The sequence below is a fragment of the Hesperophylax consimilis genome, chromosome 17, assembly GCF_061612785.1.
Source record: "Hesperophylax consimilis isolate HC1 chromosome 17, BYU_Hcon_1.0, whole genome shotgun sequence".
NCBI lineage: Eukaryota > Metazoa > Arthropoda > Insecta > Trichoptera > Limnephilidae > Hesperophylax > Hesperophylax consimilis.
In genome coordinates this window covers 23,979,095-23,999,767 of record NC_142852.1, presented here as the reverse complement: position 1 = coordinate 23,999,767, position 20,673 = coordinate 23,979,095, and the positions used below count along the sequence as shown (strand labels likewise).

The following is a 20,673-nucleotide window of genomic DNA, read 5'->3' as shown; positions in this document are numbered from 1 at the left end:
GAACTCTCATTTCCGTGACTCTTTCTAAAGCTGTATTGTTAATGGAATATTCAAATAAAACAGTATTTTTATTGTTAATGGAATATTCAAATAAAATAGGATTTTTATTGTTAATGGAATATTCAAATAAAACAGGATGTTTATTGTTAATGGAATATTCAAATAAAACAGGATGTTTATTTTTAATGGAATATTCAAATAAAACAGGAACTAATGTGGAAAAATAGGAGAAAGAACACAATATCCATTAAGAGGAAGCTAAAAGCCAAAAAGATGTATATTCTTGGTATGCCTTATTTCGCGACGCATTAGGCATTAAAATCGCTTGGCGTTTGCAAGTCAAGAAACGCTCGGTTTCAAGCATTCAAAAGTATTTTTTATTTATTTTGTAAGCAATTTTATAATAACGCAAAAAAGTTAATCAAGGGAAACTGTCACAGATAATCTTAGCCATATTAAAGTATTTTTTTAAAGTTGTTTCATTAATGCTTTCATACATTTTTATTGAATAAATAATTTTTTTAGTAGTTCACATTTATATTTTATGTTGAATAAATACAAATTATATTTGAATTCTACGCAAAGGAAACGATAGGATAAGCATCAATTTATCTAAAGCATATTTTTTGGTATTCATAACGTAAACAAATTTGTTATAAAGATTATTGGAAAATCACTATTTATCATCAAGCTTCGCCTTAATAAATGTTTACAATTACTTTTTAGAGAATAGAAGGAAAAAATCAATTAATTCGAAAAAAGAAAAATGAGAGAATACATAATTTATGAGGGAAGTATGTCAAGATTGTAATTTTTATAGGGAAAATTTTCTGCTAAAATTCAATTTTCTAGTTCAGGTTTTGATTTGATTAAACAATTCACACATTCTTCTGATTGGATCAATGACACCAGCATTGCAGCAATGGAATAAGTCATCAAACCTTGTTCTGGTAGTATTAAAGTATACTAGTTTGGCACATCAGAGGTCACTGGTTTCCACATACAATTGTGTCTTCGTAATGATACAGCTTAAGTACGTATGTTTGTATGTAAGTGTATGTAAGTATGTTTTAAGTATGAAACAAACCAAAGTAAATTTCCCTAAAATCCGTTGTACATAATTTTTTAATCGGAGTTGGGTTGTCAACTTTACAAAAAGCTTATTTGAAATCGCAAAAACAATAATGATAATTGGATAATTTATACAGCGCCTTTTTTGTGAAAAATCACCTTAAGGTCGCTGTACAAATATATTTACTAAATAATTAATACTAGAACTACTGACTAAAAACTAGTGACTTACATCTAAGTAACTTACAATGTACTACGCAATTGTATATCTTAAAAAGCCCTCATATCCTCGAAACTTAAATTATGACAAACCATTTATAAGTCCCCGGTAACGCCGGGTACACGTCAACTTGTTAAAAATAAAAGGAAAATTAGTGTCTTCACCTGATATGTATGAAGCTAGAGATTTCAGATACTATTACTATAAATGTTGAACAAGAGTGGATCTAAGTGGGATCCTTGTGGAATATAACTATTATACTTAACAAGTAGGTGTATGTACTTTAACAGTATAGACATCCAAGCTTTTCTCTTGGCAAACAGGGTGTTGGTGTCTCTTCTCCACTACCTGCAAACTCTCCAATGCAACGTTTCAATAATACATTTTCGCGCTCTTCAATTGCATTTACCTGATGGCGTTGGTAAATGTTGCTGGTAAATAAGAAATTTGAATAAACACGCAAATTACTCAGGGTATTTAGTAATTAAGTAAAATGCTAGTTGTCATATTTATGATGACTAGAAAACTTAAGAAACAAAGATTTCCCAAGAATATTTTAGCAAAAGCAACTCGAACTTGTGAACTAAATCTAAGTTTATGGGTAAATAAAATAGATTATTTTCCAACAATTATTCAACAATGGTTTATTTAAAATAGAAATTGAAGACAATATAGACAAATAGAATTGTCCCTTTTTTACGAATTTTCCACAACGAAATTTTATTTAAAATTGAGAAATTAAAACCTAGCTAAGCAACCTGCATTTCCCCACACACGATAAGTTGTGGCTGTTTGATTTGCTTGTTCTGCCATATGTGTCCTGCTTCAAATATCAATCTACTGTTTTTTTGTTTGCAGATTTATGACGAGGCCCCTATAATACTAGTCACTTTGTTTTTGATTATTTCTACATTTCTAGATGATTCATACGTTTTTTTCTTGGAATGCTCGACGCCAGCGCACAAACAAAACTTTTACGTAGTAAATATTTGACTAGATGCCTTAATAAATGATAAATTAATCTAACGCCACGACATACTGTTTATTAATTAATGCCATATTATTAAAAATATATTGTTTACTTAAAAAAACGTACCATGGAACTATTTATTTACTGTAAGACTATCGCAGACCTTAACCTTTCCCTTACTGTGCTAAAAAAATCCACGCGTTCCGGTGCTGTGTAGTCAATTCACATCTCAAAATAAGCGATTTAATATCGGAAAAATATGAATATTCATAGCTAATCGCTTATTTTTATTATATTTTATATCAAAAGTGATAATAATTGTAATGTAATTGTTGAAAACATGAAAAAAAACAGTGTGTGGCAAGCCTACGCACGACGGAAGTGAAACTTTTAGTATTCTTCTCTCTCTCTTTTCATTTCATTCTCTCTTTTTTTCTGTCTATTGACATATTTATAAGTAGCATGTGATAAAAAAAATAAAAGTTATAAAAATATGGGATTCGAACCCGGGTCCTGCATAACGAGTGTCGAACGCTCTGCCTCTAGACCGCGAGGAGAGGTATCTCGCGCGACGAGAACCGCGTATACAACGTGTACTCCTCAATTGACTTGTCCCGCGCAAATTTTCGTTTTCAAACACGGCAAATGAATAATATCACATAACGTCTCGTTAACGCTTTATATAGGGTCGATTCGAAGATATATCGGCAGTGTGAAGTCATATCTGTCGTTTTTCAAAATATTTCCGTATATTTGTCCGTTTTGGAAAAGATTTATCGTGTTTTAACAGTCTCATACCCGTATGGAGTCTGAATTTGAAAAACATTTCTAAATTTTGAAAAACTCACTTACGGCTGTGTTTTTTACTAAAAAAAACTTGTCACGCACGTCTGCGAGTGTAATTAGTCGCGTTATCGGCCTTGATTAGTAATTTTAAAGATTCAAAATAAAAATAATTAATCAAAATACCGAGCGACCCTACCGGCTCGATTTGTAAGCTATATTTCGACCAAAATATCATATAGTCAAAATATCTAAAAGTCGCAGCACGAGAGCATTTTATCACTTTTCCTCGTATTAAAAAAAATCACAAAAAGAAAAAAAAGTTAAAGCGGGGATCGAACCTCGGTTCTTCACGACGACAGTCGGGCGCTCTGCCTCTAGACCGCGAAGCTGAGTTTGGAGAGTGACCTAAACTAGGTATATAATATTAGCTAGGCTCCTATAGCGAAATGATCACGGTTTTTCGAGACGGTCATGAGTCGGTTTTACTCCGGTCCTCGAAAATGCATAACGCGCGTAAAGAAGTTTCACTTCAAAAACCAACGGAAGATGCCAAAAAACGTGCGAGGGGTCCACATCTAACGACGGTCCGCTACCGACTGGCGGATGGCACACACACAGCTATGCGGTCGTAGGTATCGATGGTCTAAATCAAAATTCAACTGCGGACGTGTGGATTTCTCATGTTCTCGCATAGCTAACTAAAATGGGACATCAATAGTGTGTCATTATTTGTTTCCGATTTTTAACAAAAATCTCTGATTTTTAATTGAATTTGAAAACTATGCAAAATGTTATTTTTTTAATTCAGTGCATAAATGTATAACGGAGGAATACCTAAAATCTGAACCCCGAATTTATTATATTTATAGAGTTATTAAAGTTATTAGAAGCAATGTGTAGAAAATACAACCACAGATAAGGAAAGGTTAAATAGCTTTAAAATATTTACCATCATATGGTTGTATATATTTGGATAACTTAGAACATTCCAGAACTTACGTTGAAAGAGGTTAACATATATATGCATTACGAGTAGATAGTTCCCATGTATTTTATGCTCCGAAAGCGAAGACTTCTGCCTATCAGATGGCACCAATCAACATAACGCCTGTTTATCGAATCTGCATTGGCTATTGACATTTTCAACGTCAATTAGGACAAATTGTTTCACAGACTTTGAAAAATTTATCAAATTTCAATGTTAATTTTGTAGTCTTGTAAAAGTCATATTCAAATTCTGTTATAATGACATTACGGGCCAATTGCCTCACATTTGACAAATTGTTAAACTTTTATGAAACAACCCGTCCTTAGAGACAGTTCAGCTTTTTAAAATTACTATTAATTCGCAAAAGTGTATCTAAAATTAAATTCTTGATTTTATAATTTAAAACACAAATTAATAAAATAGCACATCTCCGAAATAACTATTGATTGATTTAAAAACTGGAAAACGGACAATATGGGAAATGCCCACCTCATACAGGACCCCACCGAGAGACAGCCTGGGTTCTCATTGCCTCGCAAAACCTGGTCCGCCATCAATAGGTTAAGGTGCTCCCATAGCCATTGTGCCCACATGATGCACAGATGGGGCCTTAAAGAGTCGGCGATGTGTGAATGTGGTGCGGTGTAGACCATCGAACATGTGGTCAACGAATGCCCGCACCATTCATTCCCCGGCGGGATTGATGAGGTTCACACGGCGACGCCTGAGGCCCTAGAATGGCTCACAGACCTAGATGTCCCCGTTTGACCCTCCCTATCATACGAAAGAAGAATTAAAAAAATAATTTTTCAGTTTGATAAAGAATTTTGACAAAACCAAATTTATTTTTTTCCGCTTAAGCCGTTCCTCTTAAATAAGGTGATGTAAAGGTAAAGGTAAAGGTTAGGTTTCCATTACGTTCTAGAAATTCTAGGTATAAATAGAGTTATTTAGAACCTAGAACATTCTGTGAGCATCGAATATGACTACTTTAAAATACACACAGATGTTAGAAACCTATTAAAAACATATAACATTGTTTTTTCATCTCCGGACAGGGGCGAACTGTAATCGAAAACCGTTTTTCTACTATTCAAGAGGAGTCGATTAAATATTAATTTTCAAGTTCTGTGAAAGATTTTTTCAAGTTCTGTTATTATTTCAGTTCTGCCAAGCAACTAGCCTACAATGATAATAATAACAGAACATGAATAGGACTTTCACAGAACCCGAAAATGAACGTTGAAATTTGATGAATTGTTCAAATTCTCCGAAATAATCCGTTCTCAGTTTTTCATCAACAAATGGCACCTCATAACATCACATTAGGTCGGTAACATGTAGAATTTAAACTGGTCGACCAAACACAGGACACGAAAACTTTTTTATCGTGTTGGGCATTTTTTAGTAAATAAGTTTGACATCAAGAAATCGATGCGTGGGTGTGATTTGAGTTTCACATACTTGTAGACACTTTAGGAGTGCAAAAGTGAGAAACAATTGTCCAACACGTCATGGTACCATGAATAATAATAAACATTACTTGAATTTCCCTTTGTGACGAGCTCTAGAAACACGTAAAAAAATAGATTTTGTAATTTAAGGTTAACCGCGCCACCTAAAGATGTCATCAGATGATTGCAGGTTAATAAAATTTTATGTTTTTTTCTCATGTGGAACTCAATGGGATATTTAAATTCTAAAAATAAAAAAATGACTCCGATTTACTATACGAGTATGTCTTATTTTTGAAGTCCCCTTTAGAAACTAGTTAAAATTATCATCCAGATGTTTTCAAGTCAAAATAATCAACATTACGCGATGTCTACAGAACTGTTCACGGATCTATTAGTTAAGCCGGTTTTCCAATAAGAGGTGTTATTTTAAATAGCCCGCTATTTCGGTAGATGTTACTTTTGAAGCTGTCATTTTTTGACATTTGACAAGTAGAAACTACGCCATTAATAAAAATGGAACGATACCCACTTCAACAACGCATTGAAATTATTAAAATTCACTTGACTGAATCAAATGCAAATCATCTTGAGTGATGAGGCCCATTTCCACCTCGGTGGCTTCGTCAACAAGCAAAATTATCGCATCTGGGGCTCGGAAAACCCAAGAGTTATTGTTGAAAAGTCTCTCTATCCTCAATAACTGTTTGGTGCGGTTTATGGTCCGACGGAGTCATTGGACCTTACTTTTTCGAAAACGAGGCTGGAGCAACAGTTACGGTGAATGGATTGCGCTATCGAGAGATGATGAATGATTTTTTTATGGCCGGAATTGGATGGTATTGATCTGGACAACGCTTACTTTCAACAAGACGGCGCTACGTGCCACATATTCGTATTTTGAAATATTCTAATATTTAATATTCGAATATATACAAATATTCGTATTTTGTTGCCTGAACAAAATACGAATATTTTGTCTACTTCTTTCGGTTGTGACTGTCTGTAACTCGGATTTGCTTTGAATTTAAGTGTCATTTTGAAGATTATGGAAACAATACATTCAGACAAGCGGGCGCCAAGATAATTTTGTTCTAATTAATGAATAATCTACACCTGAAACGTGAATGTCTTTTGTTTATTTTTTAATTTAGATTTTCACTAACGGTTTTCATTCAAAACAAAAGTTACATTTCTGATCGATGCTAAAATTGAAAATGTTTGTTTTCGAGAGGCGAATGTTTTCATCAGTGCTTTAGTGATATTTCACGGGTCATTTGTCGGGTATTTTTCACTGCAGTTCCTTATTTTGATATGTCCATCTATAATCCAAGGAATCCTGTTATGCCTCAATACGAAGAACTATCCCATCAAAACAGTGCATTCCACAATGTACAATTCCGCAATTTTTTCAAATAATAAGTCTTCACTTATTCCAATGAAAATTGGACATTGTTCCATTCCTTCTAACCTTCTCATCTCTTCTGTATTCACTTATTCTAATGAAAATTGGACATTGTTCCGTTCCTTCTAACCTTCTCATCTCTTCTGTATTCACTTATTCTAATGAAAATTGGACATTGTTCCGTTCCTTCTAACCTTCTCATCTCTTCTGTATTCACTTATTCTAATGAAAATTGGACATTGTTCCGTTCCTTCTAACCTTCTCATCTCTTCTGTATTCACTTATTCTAATGAAAATTGGACATTGTTCCGTTCCTTCTAACCTTCTCATCTCTTCTGTATTCACTTATTCTAATGAAAATTGGACATTGTTCCGTTCCTTCTAACCTTCTCATCTCTTCTGTATTCACTTATTCTAATGAAAATTGGACATTGTTCCGTTCCTTCTAACCTTCTCATCTCTTCTGTATTCACTTATTCTAATGAAAATTGGACATTGTTCCGTTCCTTCTAACCTTCTCATCTCTTCTGTATTCACTTATTCTAATGGAAATTGGACACTGTTCCATTCCTTCTAACCTTCTCATCTCTTCTGTCTTCACTTATTCCAATGAGAATTGGACATTGTTCCGTTCTTTCTAACCTTCTCATCTCTTCTGTCTCCACTTATTCCAATGAGACTTGGACATTGTTCCGTTCCTTCTCACCTTCTTATCTCTTCTGTATTCACTTATTCTAATGAAAATTGGACATTTTTCCGTTCCTTCTAACCTTATCATCTCTTCTGTCTTCACTCATTCCAATGAGAATTGGACATTTTTCCGTTCCATCTCACCTTCTCATCTCTTCTGAGTCAGAACATGACTCCATTCTTCCATATAATTTTGAAATTTGACAATTTAAATAAAATTAATATATAAATTCACCTTCCCTCTAATTCAACACCCTTGAAGAGTCAAAACCAGAAATATTTGAAAATAAAAAAGTTCTTATTGAGATACTTTGCTGGTACTAGAATTTTTTTTTCCAATCCTGCTCTTTGTTGTTGACTAAAACAATCGAATTGCTAATATAGACACGTTGTATATATTCACACAGGTGTCTGCAAATTGTTAGTTGTTCATATTACTTCAGGAACGGAGCATGTCAAAGAACTATCAGAGAAACTGATTGTCCAACTAAGAATATTTGCTTTTTGAAGTCAGAAGGAGATTGCATACGAAACGAACATGGCGTATATATTTTTGATTGTCGCAGCTGTCATCATGGCACAGGTATGTTCATTATTATTTATTTAATGTTGGTGTTCAGTAAACATGTGCATGTTTTTGATTACACATCTGCCCTGATGAAAGACACTGTAATACTGTCCGAAACGTTGGCTGAATAAGGAGGTGCACAACATAGCATAATAGACGAAAAATAAATCACCATATGTGCTTGTCTTGGCGTTGGTTGTATTTTATTTTATATATTATATAGGAACAGCGTTAAAATCGTCAAATACACATACAACTAAATCTCCCACAGGAAAATGGGCTTCTAGTTACGTCACGATTTTCTAGCCAATCACCTTCTATCCCTCAATGAGCTAACCTTGATGCGTTTTCCAAGAACCTTGCCTGTACCGACCTTAAGACGGTCACTAATAATATAGGCCCACACAATAGTAACTTACATGATTTATAATTTTTATGACTTTATGTCCGGGTTAAATCTTCCCCATAGGAAAAACTAAACCCTTCCACACACTTTTCCACAAATGATCATCTAGTCAATCAACATTATGCAAGTGCATTATATAAGCAAAATAAATACAAAACAATACAAGAACACCACGTCAACTCACCAGAGATCAAATGGGAAAATAATTCACCGAATCCAGATATTTTCATATCAGAGGGTTCGGCTCGGTAGAACTTCTAACAGGGCCTATAAATCCTACTGATCCCTCAACATATATATTTAAAAAATCTTTCGTTATCCTGCATGTATTTAAAATGACTGATTTTTGCATTTTTATATATAATTTTTTTGATAGATCTAATACGCCTAAATTTTTAATGAGAGAGCTAGGTTTATATAATATAATTATATTACTTTATTATTATTAATTATATACCAGCTGTCCCCCGCCACGCATTGCTGTAGCTCAGTCTGTCTGTGAAGATAGAGAAACAATATTATATCGTGTTGCTTTTACGTACAATAGATGTTGCAGTTTTGAAAAAACATGTTTTTTCCAGTCACAGGTGACATATAGGTATATAAAAACACACGCGTATTCGAAAATTTTTAAGCACTCGATGACGAATTTCCGCATATTTAAGATTTTTAACAAAAGAACATTTAAATTTTATTTAAATAGATTATACTTCGATTCCTTTCAATTGATTGATCGATAATGCTCTGTAAAAACAAAACAACTAAACTAACACACTTTTTACCAATACTCCTAGTGAAAAAAACAAAGAAAGGTCATTTAAATTTATTAAATCAATCCATTTCCAAATTCCTTTTATGATTTATTCCAACAATCTATATTATGCTTTTGGTTACTTCGGTCATGTAAAAATGTGACGCAATATCGCCATCTTGGTTTGTGTTCTTTTGTTTCTTACACGTCATAAGTCATCTGTCAGTTTTGACGTTTTTCTAACTGTGAAGCACTGCTGAATACATTTACTTTACACATATTATTTAATTATTGAAGACAATATTAGCGATTTCCAAACGAAAATTTGAAACGGAAAAATCCTAAAAAAATACGGTCACATCTAGGACTCGAACCCAGGACCCTTGTCTTTCCGGGCCAACACTCTACCAACTGAGCTAATGGGACCCTATCTCCTTATAATAATAATAATAACATGGCATTTATTTTGCGCAGTTTAGTGTCATTTCACTTCATAGTTCTTCTCCTTAGTTCATATTCAAATGTAGTGTCATTTCACTTCATAGTTCTTCTCCTTAGTTCATGTTTAACTGTCGTGTCATTTCACTTCATAGTTCTTCTCCTTAGTTCATCTTTAACTGTCGTGTCATTTCACTTCATAGTTCTTCTCCTTAGTTCATATTCAACTGTAGTGTAATTTCACCTCATAGTTCTTCTCCTTAGTTCATATTTAACTGTATTGTAATTTCACTTCATAGTTCTTCTCCTTAGTTCATATTTAACTGTAGTGTCATTTCACTTCATAGTTCTTCTCCTTATTTCATATTCAACTGTAGTGTCATTTCACTTCATAGTTCTTCTCCTTAGTTCATATTCAACTGTAGTGTCATTTCACTTCATAATTCTTTTCCTTAGTTCATATTTAACTGTAGTGTCATTTCACTTCATAGTTCTTCTCCTTAGTTCATATTCAACTGTAGTGTAATTTCACTTCATAGTTCTTCTCCTTAGTTCATATTCAACTGTAGTGTAATTTCACTTCATAGTTATTCTCCTTAGTTTATATCTAACTGTAGTGTCATTTCACTTCATAGTTCTTCTCCTTAGTTCATATCTAACTGTAGTGTCATTTCACTTCATAGTTCTTCTCTTTAGTTCATATTTAACTGTAGTGTCAGTTCACTTCATAGTTCTTCTCCTCAGTTCATATTTAACTGTAGTGTCATTTCACTTCATAGTTCTTCTCCTTAGTTCATATTTAACTGTATCATACTTCGAATAAGAACTACCAACGTTGTCTTCATTTTCTCACCGCACATTTTTATTGGCTTATCTTTATGTATGATCGCAAGATTCAACCCGAACTAAATGCAATCTAGACAGCGTTTATATTAAACATATATTATTTTTATTTCCTGGGTTCTTGTCCTAGATGCGACTGATTTTTCTGTTTCAAATTTTCGTTTAGGAATCGCTAATATTGTCTTCAACAATTAAATATTATAATTTGAGGTTTTATTCACTAAGTTATTCCAAAAAATACATATTATTTAGCTGGTCGGTTTTTGAAATTTTATTTGGTTTTTGTTAGATGAGGCTTATTTATGTTAGATTGAATGAGTTCTCCAACATTCTGCGGGGCTTTAAGATGATTTTTTATAAATTAGATGGAGAGAGTAGTAATTTTCTTCTTATTTTGATAACTTCAAGTGTGTAAAATATTATCAAGAAGTTTCAAAACTCTGCTTTAAGAGGTGAGAAAGCAGTATGGGGATGTTTTTTTAGAACTCTCATGTAGACAGTAACCTTTCTCTTGTTTTAAAGGTCAAGTTTGCAAAAGTTCATAAATCTTAAAATAAAACTGTAGATTTGTAAAAAAAAAAACAAATACCACTCCACACACTACCTAGATCAATAGAAACATTGTTGATATTGGCTATTGAATTTCAGAATTGTATCTTACAGAGTCAGTTATTTTTTTATGCTATTGAATCAATTCAGAGTGTGTGAGGTAAGGCTGGTTGAGATGTTTTTTACATAGCATTAGTTAAGAGTCTCTGGGGATTCATAAGTTTGAATAAAGTTTTTAAAATTACATTTTAACATACGTTTAGGAGACTGACTGACTTTATGGCAATGAATCTGTGAGGCGAGCTTAAGTAAAGTTTGTTTGGATTTCATAGTCTCGCTAGCTCCGAACTGTTGGAAGCTGTTGGGACTCTTATGCGGGTATTTAAATATTTAAAAAAATCTAAATATCACATCATTTCTGGGTAAAAAAAATTGGATTTTTCAGGTCAACGCAATTATTTTTATCTTGCAACATCAATACCACCACGAGGTGTGCAGCCATTAATATTTATTTTATTGTCAAAAACACCGGTAAAAACGCGATAAGTTGCTATATAAATAAACCAATGTAACAATCCACACAAAATTTGAACAATTCACCATATTTTAAAGTTAAAATTACATTCCGGTGAACGTTCTATTCAAGTTCAGTAAAAAAGTGATAAATTTTTTTGTATTTGTGAGATATGTGTGTACATTTCGAATACTTATCTGAACATTGGAAACAACTATTATTTGTTTGGTATGACAGTATGCGCGAATGTTTGGATTGGTGGCCCGTTCTTGCATGAGTGAAATTACTGTCGGACGAACAAACGTCTCTAGTATTCCTCTCGGGACGCAAATCACTGTGAATTATGAATGATGCCAAACCAGCAATTTCATATCACAAAACATTTATAATGGCTACCGATTTGTTGACCAACTACCTGCATAACATTTGTTAGGTCTGCACAGACCTTGTAGAGTTTCAAACACACGTAATCGAACTGTTTTTGCGCTCGTTGCCTTTCGCCGCACCGACCCGAGGAAGTATCTACTATCATTTTGACAATCAAGTTAACATCTTCTCGGTATCAGTTTCAAAACAAAAAATAGAAAAAATAATCGATACTATTTCTAGCTCACTGGGTGCGGGTAGTGATAAAATTACGGCTTTCTTTATCAAAATGTGTAGCAAGGTAATCTCGAGGCCCCTATTATTGCTCTTTCAATCCTCATTGAAAGAAGGTATCTTTCCTAATCGTTGGAAGAGTGCTCTCATCAAACCAGTTTTTAAGTCTGGGGCTAAAAATGATGTCCAGAACTATCGACCGATATCTAAATTACCAATCTTGAGTAAAATTTTTGAAAAAAATGTTCATGAACAACTATATAACTGCATCGAGTCTGTAATACTCGTGAACCAACATGGCTTTATGAAAAAAAGATCGGTTGTATCTAATCTTGCCATTTTCATTGAAAATATTACTAAATCAATGGATGATCAAATCCAAGTTGACGTAATCTTTACAGACTTCTCAAAAGCGTTTGATAAAATTGATGAAGTATCAAAAGCATTTGATAATTCATAATAAAAATAAGACGTATAAGGTTTATTAAATACAGTGCCATGAATTACTAAGTGCGTTGAGTTACTGATGTTGAGTTATGGATGTTAAGTGATTAATTCCGAGCAAACCCAAGAGAAAGTCAGCAGAATAGAGTTCACATCACTTCTGACCCGTAGATGATTCATTCCGAACAAAACCAAGAGAAAGTCAGCAGAATAGAGTTCACATCCCTTATGACCCGTTGATGTTTCATTCCGAACAAAACCAAGAGAAAGTCAGCAGAATAGAGTTCACACCCCTTCTGACCCGTAGACGGTTAATTCCGAGCAAACCCAAGAGAAAGTCAGCAGAATAGAGTTCACATCCCTTCTGACCCGTAGATGGTTAATTCCGAGCAAACCCAAGAGAAAGTCAGCAGAATAGAGTTCACATCCCTTCTGACCCGTAGATGGTTAATTCCGAGCAAACCCAAGAGAAAGTCAGCAGAATAGAGTTCACATCCCTTCTGACCCGTAGATGGTTAATTCCTAGCAAACCCAAGAGAAAGTCAGCAGAATAGAGTTCACATCCCTTCTGAACCGTAGATGGTTAATTTCGAGCAAACCCAAGAGAAAGTCAGCAGAATAGAGTTCACATCCCTTCTGACCCGTTGATTTTTCATTCCGAAGAAAACCAAGAGAAAGTCAGCAGAATAGAGTTCACATCCCTTCTGACCCGTAGATGGTTAATTCCTAGCAAACCCAAGAGAAAGTCAGCAGAATAGAGTTCACATTCCTTCTGAACCGTAGATGGTTAATTTCGAGCAAACCCAAGAGAAAGTCAGCAGAATAGAGTTCACATCCCTTCTGACCCGTTGATTTTTCATTCCGAAGAAAACCAAGAGAAAGTCAGCAGAATAGAGTTCACATCCTTTCTGACCCGTAGATGATTCATTCCTAGTAAACCTATGAGAAAGTCAGCAGGATAGAGCCACGGATAATGGCCCTGGCCACATTCCTTCAGATAGGGAAATTTCAAAAATTATTGTTCAATAGTCACTTCGTTTAGTTTAAGAACATTTTTTTAAATGTTACATACGATGAGAGATCATAACGAACCTTCAAATAATAGAATCATATATTAAAAGCTTGAGTCATGTAGAATTCGTTGTTTTTTTGTTAGTATAGACGTATCTATTTACACATTGGTCATTAATTTAATTTTCCTGAAACATGACCAGAGGTATGTGTGTATTTATCGCAATTCATTAATATTACTCCAATATATTTAATATTTCTTTAAAAACAATTCAAAACACATGCCCATAGCTCATCCGCTTCTTAGAATTGTTCAACTGTACCAATTTACATAGCGCCAAACACAATACAATAGCTAAACAGTAGTCACTTTTATGTAAATACAGATTTTTTCAATGGCGAAGCAAACAAGAAAACATTTGTTCAAATAACCTGAATGTATATTTTACGCAGCAATTTAAAGATAAAATGTAAGTTTTCTTTGGATAAACACCAGTCAAGTTTTTATAAAACACGCGGATATTTTTCAGTGCAATCTCTATACAGAACATTTAAAAATGCAACAAGAAGTTAGAATTAAATTAGTGCGATGCCAATAAGAATTTATTTAATCCTTGTTGGCCGTACGGTCTTTTGTTATTGTTCTCTTTTTGATGTTTTTGAAAAGAATTACAAATATTCCCCTGTTACGAATAATTAATCTGACAATATTTGTATTTCTCCTTCTACAATCATTAGATTGACTTTGAAATCAGGTTTTATATCATTAAACCTCACCAATCTCACCATATGGAAGAAAACTAAATAATTCTCAATCATTGTGCCTTAGTAATTATTATTAATTCTTTTTTTCGTGTGGGTTGTCCGAGGGGAACATCAAGCAAGTCTACGGACTCTATCTCTCTCAATCCCTGTGGGGAATTTATGGAGCGGGTATTCGTTGAACGTTCATGGTGGTCTACACCGCATAGCATTCACACATCGCCGACTCTTTAAGGCCCCACCTATGCACCTTGTGGGCACAGCGGCTGTCGGGGCATCTTATCCTATTGATGAGGATTGGGGTTTATAAAGCAGTGAGAAGCCAGGCTGTCTTTCAGTGGGTTCGTGTACGAGATGGGCATTTCGCCATTCAGCTAATAGAAATAATTGAGAGAAAATCAGCTCACTTTTTACGATTGAAAAAGTACCTATCAATCAAAACTTATTTCAAAATTTGAGTTTACCTAATTAAACAAATGTTTTCTGGTTTTTAATTGCAGGCTGAATCTGGACTGGTCCTGAAGTCATGGTGCGATGAAGACGGTTGCCACAATGGCTGGGTGGAAGAATCAGCTGGCGCGGGGGCTTTCGCCATGGCTGGAGCAGGTGGAGCATTTGCTGGAGCAGGTGCCTTCGCCGGTGCCGGTAACGCTTTTGCAGGCGCAGGGAATCCCTTCGGCCAACATATTCCGAGGCCTTTCGCCCCAGTGCTTCCAGTTGTTCCAGTAAGGCCAGTTGTACCAATCATTCCATGCGGCGGTTCTAGCAGTAGCTCTTCGTCCAGCAGTAGCAACAATGGGGGGACCGGCCAGAGCTGGTCAAGCACCACCAACGGAGACGGAAGCACCAGCTTCTCTAGTAGCGTCAACGATGGCAGCGGAAAACCCAAAACTTACACCTACACAACTGGAAATGGACAAGCAGCAAGCATGGCTTCGGACGGATCAGATTCCGCAAGCTATTCGAGCAGCAACAGCAACGGAAACGAAGACCCTAAAACCAAAGCCTTCGCCGTTGGAAAAGGAGAAGCTTCAAGCGACGCAATTAACAAGGAGGGAAAGTGGAGCCACTCAAGCAACGAAAAAGGTGAGACCAAAAACTGCAAGAAAGTTAATAAAAACAGCGGGAGCGGAGAGTCCCAAAGCTCTTCGTGGAGTAGCAGCACTGATGGTGATGGAGCTGTCAGCTATTCCAGCAGCGTCGACGATGGGAAGAGTGTACCCAAAACATATACGTATACTTCCGGTAACGCCAAGGCGGCGAGTTACGCGGGAAATGGAGATGGATCCACCAGCTACTCGGCGAGTGAGGGAAACGCAGGTAAAGCAAAGAATAAGAGACGCGCCGTCCGATCCAAGAAAAGGGCACGGGCACCAGTACACTACAGACCAAGAAGCAGACGGGAGTATTAATCAAAACAATCTACAGCATTTTTGACAAGATTTACACAAACTTACCTACATTTTTCTCGTTTAGTTTTTTTATGATACCTAATGTTCAGTTGACTGTTTTATTAATCTGTTTTTATAACTTCTCATAGATTCGTTCGACTGATTGCTTTGTGACTCTGTTATTTTATATCTTCTAATTCGTTCAGATATGACTTTTTAATTCTGTTATCCTTAACTTCTTGTAACTCATTGTTTCATAAGATCATTGTTTTGTTACTCTGTTTTTTATAACTTAACGATCAGTTCATGATTTTATAAATCAGTAATATATTCAGTGGATTGTTACATGGTTACATTTTTAATAACTTCTTTACGTCCAGTTAATGATTTTCTCAGTAATATATTCAGTGGATTATTACCTAGTTACGTTTTTAACAACTTCTTTACGTCCAGTTAATGATTTTCTCAGTAATATATTCAGTGGATTATTACCTAGTTACGTTTTTAATAACTTCTTTACGTCCAGTTAATGATTTTCTCAGTAATATATTCAGTGGATTATTACCTAGTTACGTTTTTAATAACTTCTTTGCGTCCAGTTAATGATTTTTTCAGTAATATATTCAGTTGATTATTACCTAGTTACGTTTTTAATAACTTCTTTACGTCCAGTTAATGATTTTCTCAGTAATATATTCAGTGGATTATTACCTAGTTACGTTTTTAATAACTTCTTTACGTCCAGTTAATGATTTTCTCAATAATATATTCAGTGGATTGTTAACTCTTTACGTTTTAAATCACTTTTAAATACTACACAATGTAAAGATTCTTCGTAAAAACAATCCCATAAATAATTTCGGAAACAAAACAATCATTTACACACTATAAAAACGATTATTGCCTATTCTTCTGAAAATTTTAAATTCATTATTTTGTACAATTGGTCAGTATCTAGAAGGTCTAAAGATAATCAGAAAAAAATTAGAATTTTAAAAAGATTTTTTTTCCAAGTGTTTTCTTTAAAAACATAACTCATATTTCCAACCCTGAAAATTTTTCTTTAATATTTAAGGGAATTCCTACAGTATTCGGCCAACGATTTTATAGTGTTTATAATTATTTGGCTAATTATAGAATTTTTTCTCTCTTTTCAGAACCAAGCCCGTAATTTCACAAAGCTGTATATTTAAAAAAACATTGTGAAATAAATTACTTAAAAGCAGACGTGCATTATATATTTTCTTTTATGTTAAATTACGTATTGTTTTTAATTTATTACTATTTTATATTATGAACTGCATCTGAAAATACTTGTTCAGTTTTAATAAATTTTTGGAAACACCGAATTTGACATTTTGAACTATTTCAAAGAACTTACTTATTAACTAAATAATATGTTTTTTTTAATGTCCCTTTATCAATTTTTATGTTACTTATTACTTACTTACAATGTCCCGTTAAGGCGAAGCTTAACGCTAAATCACTATTTTGATTAATATTTATAACGAATTGGTGTACATTATCAATACCAAAAAATATGTTTTAGATAAATTGAAGGTTTTCCTATCGTTTCGCTTGAGTAGAATACAAATAAAATAATAAATTACTCAATAAAAAATATATAAAGGAACACTACTAAAAAAATTATTTTTTGTATTTGAATGTATGAACGTGGAAAGGAAAAAACTTTTTTTAAATACAGTATTATAGCTAAGATTATCTGTGACAGTTTCACTTGATTAACTTTTTTGCTATCTTATAAAATTATTTACAAAATAAATAAAACCAGTTTTGTGCTTGAAATCGAACGTTTCTAGACTCCGTTTGTCAAGCGATTTTAATGCCTATTACCTACAATATAAGGTATACCAAGAATGGTTCCATGATAACTCAACACAGTGACAATTCAACGCACTTTTAAAAAGTGATATAAAGTCATTAGAAACGAAGAAAAAATTGAATTTTTAACCTAACCTAACCTAACCCAGTTAATAAAGTTTTTGTTTCATCACTTTCCATGACTTTACATAACTTTTTTAAGTTTTGACGAATTATCATTGTGATGATTTATCCGGTCACCACCAAGAATATACACATTTTTGGCTTGTAGCTTCCTCTTAAGGCGATGCAATAAGGCGTGTAATATTTTAAATTGAGCCGCTATCAATAACAACCCTTACGTAGATGGCGATAAGGTTTAAATTCCCGCTTAACACCATCCGCCTGTTTTGATTTATGCAAGAAAAAAAACATGGCCAAAAAGTGCCTTTATTTTGTGGATGTTCAGGCATAAATATTCTTTTTTTCCGATCATTTAATAAATAACTTAATTTGCCACATTATACAATAAAATCATAAACGAAAATGGGTTCGTAAGTAGGAGATTTCGAACTTTAAAGCAGGTTTCATAGACCTATAGATTATTTTTTTCTGGGCTTATAAAAAGACTTATATAAAAAATACTCGATTATTTCAAACGTCAAGATGTATTGTACTCGCATTATTTACTTGAAACATCTGAAACATTTATAGGCGACCAAATTTTAAAACCAAAAACACATGATTTTGCATTACTACGTATGGCATCTCTTTAAACTGCTAGTTATCAAAAAACCAACAAAAGTAGGGCAGGGGTAAATAGAATCATATAAATAAGTTGTCTCTATGCGACATAAAAGCATTTTGACAAGGGCCATGAACGCCGAAACAGCTGTCATGAAATACAAACTAAAATACTTGAAGATTTTTTTTTACACTATCTCCACACAAGAGGCTCTCAGGAAAATGATTTCCATCAGGGCCTGTCATCTTTGGGGATGGTGTTTGGAGGGTATTTTTTAAGGAAAGGAAGGAGAGAAAGATCAGGGAAGGAAAAAGGTATGAAGGTTGGGTAGGAATCAAGGAATCTAGGGATTAGTGTCCCCAGGAGTGATGGACCTATGAATATATCCCTCCCACTGTGGCGCAAGGCGATGGGTCATGATTAGAGATGGCAAAATTTCGTTTTAACTAAAAACGCGAAAAAATATTTATGTTTCGAAAATAGGGCATTTATAAGTTTTCTTTGCGTTTCAAGGCATTTGAAAGTGTTTCCAGTGATTTCTATTTTGCGAATTAACGAGAAAAACGTGATTTTGGCCGTATTTCAGCTAAATTATTCTATTTAGCGAAATAAGCGCGAATTTTCCGAAAATATCGGTTATAAAAATAATATGTGAGAATTTCAAAAAATCGATATTTACATTACGATTTTTTATAATTTTGTAACTATTTTATGTGTAAATATTTAATATTTTTGTACTGTAGGCTAAAATTGCTTTTTGACATTACACAAATTGTGCGAAATAAATGACGCCTATTGATGTTAATCGCAATCTGCATTTGTTGTGTTTGTGTTCGACCCGTACTTAGAGTTTACTTCCTTATTAATTTAATATTAAAATTAATTATTTATAATCTTTCACATGGAAATACTTGCAAATGAAGGTTAAACATATATTTTACCAAAAATACTTAAAATATGCGCTAAAAACATTCAGGAAATAATTTTTTTCTATTTTGCTACAAAACGCTAAATTATGCCTCAAAGTGCTATAAAACGCTAAATTTCCAATTGTTAATGCTAAAAAATCTGAAAATTAATTCTAAATTTTGCCATCTCTAGTCATGATACCAGTTGGAGAGGTCAACCTGTTTCAAAATATCGATCATGACCATTTTATAAATGCGTGCGTCTTTACTTGTTGCCTCCGAAACAACAAACGGATTATGTAACTTCAGATTCAGATGAATTTGCAAATTAAAAATGAAGATGGACTTGACTTTGACCGTTCGGTGTTCATGTAGCGTCGTGTGTTCAATTCCTCGTCTGGCTAAGTTCTCCATTACAACATTTTTCGCTTACTGTTGTGGTAGTAGGAGATTTTCAAAAATTGTCGGGTTATTCGTAACCCGGGAATGTTTGTCTTACATAAAAAAATAAATTAAATTAAATGGACTGCAAAACCAATGATCACGAAATGGTGTTTGACAGGCTTGGATGAAAGCAGATATAGGGCACAAAACAATACATTTATTTATTTATTATTGCTTTCCATTGTATCTTTTTTACGTTAGTATTTTTAACCTTACTAGGATAAGCCTGTGTTGAGGGTAATAATTTTACAAAATAATAAATAGCACAAAGATTATATTTATTTATTTATTTTTTCATGTTCTCCATAAAACGGTTATACAACAATATATCATGGAGAAGATTACAAATTAAAAAGTTTACAGAGGCAGTTTTACTATTTTGTGACACGTGTCAAAAGATAGTTACTGAATTGTCTGTATGTGACATTGAAAATGTCGATGGCTAATGCAGAATCGTTAAGCAGTTGAGTCACTCTGTTTATTGGCGCGTTCTGATAGGCAGAAGTCCTCGCTTTCAGAGCATATAAGAGTGCATGGGATCTCCCTCGAGTATAATTGTTAGGGACATAAAAGTTAACCTCTTTCAACATAGGCGGATTGTGTATTGTACCAGAGATTAACTTAAAAAAGTGTTTGCCTAAAAATATTTTTCTGCGGGCTTCTAATGTATTGAAATCGAGCATTCCTGTTAAGAACAAGGATGGATACAGGAATGGATAGTATGTATATTCCCTCATATACAGGTAACGCATAAACCTTTTTTGTCCTTTTTATTTCTAAGATATGGTTTTGTTCAGAAGGGGCCCAAATAATGGAGATGTATTCCAGGATGCTGCGGACAAGTGCTGCATATGTTCTTCGTATTGCAATTCCATTAGTAAATGATCTCGCATT

At 33.9% G+C, this 20,673-nt stretch overlaps 1 protein-coding gene across 4 annotated transcripts; it reads left to right on the top strand.

The window, feature by feature from the left end:
* The first annotated feature begins 7,997 nt into the window (after positions 1-7,997).
* On the top strand, positions 7,998-17,210 carry LOC149416301 (uncharacterized). 4 transcript variants are annotated; one of them, XM_089641615.1, is made up of 3 exons: positions 7,998-8,167; positions 14,971-15,556; positions 17,019-17,210. In XM_089641615.1, exons 1-3 carry the CDS (start codon positions 8,123-8,125, stop codon positions 17,030-17,032), a joined length of 645 nt encoding a protein of 214 aa, XP_089497741.1. In that variant the 5' UTR covers positions 7,998-8,122; the 3' UTR covers positions 17,033-17,210. The 4 variants fall into 4 exon arrangements, with proteins under 4 accessions (XP_089497741.1, XP_089497740.1, XP_089497738.1 ...); XM_089641614.1 differs by having other exon boundaries at positions 14,971-15,790; XM_089641612.1 differs by having other exon boundaries at positions 14,971-17,086.
* Positions 17,211-20,673: the final 3,463 nt, after the last annotated feature.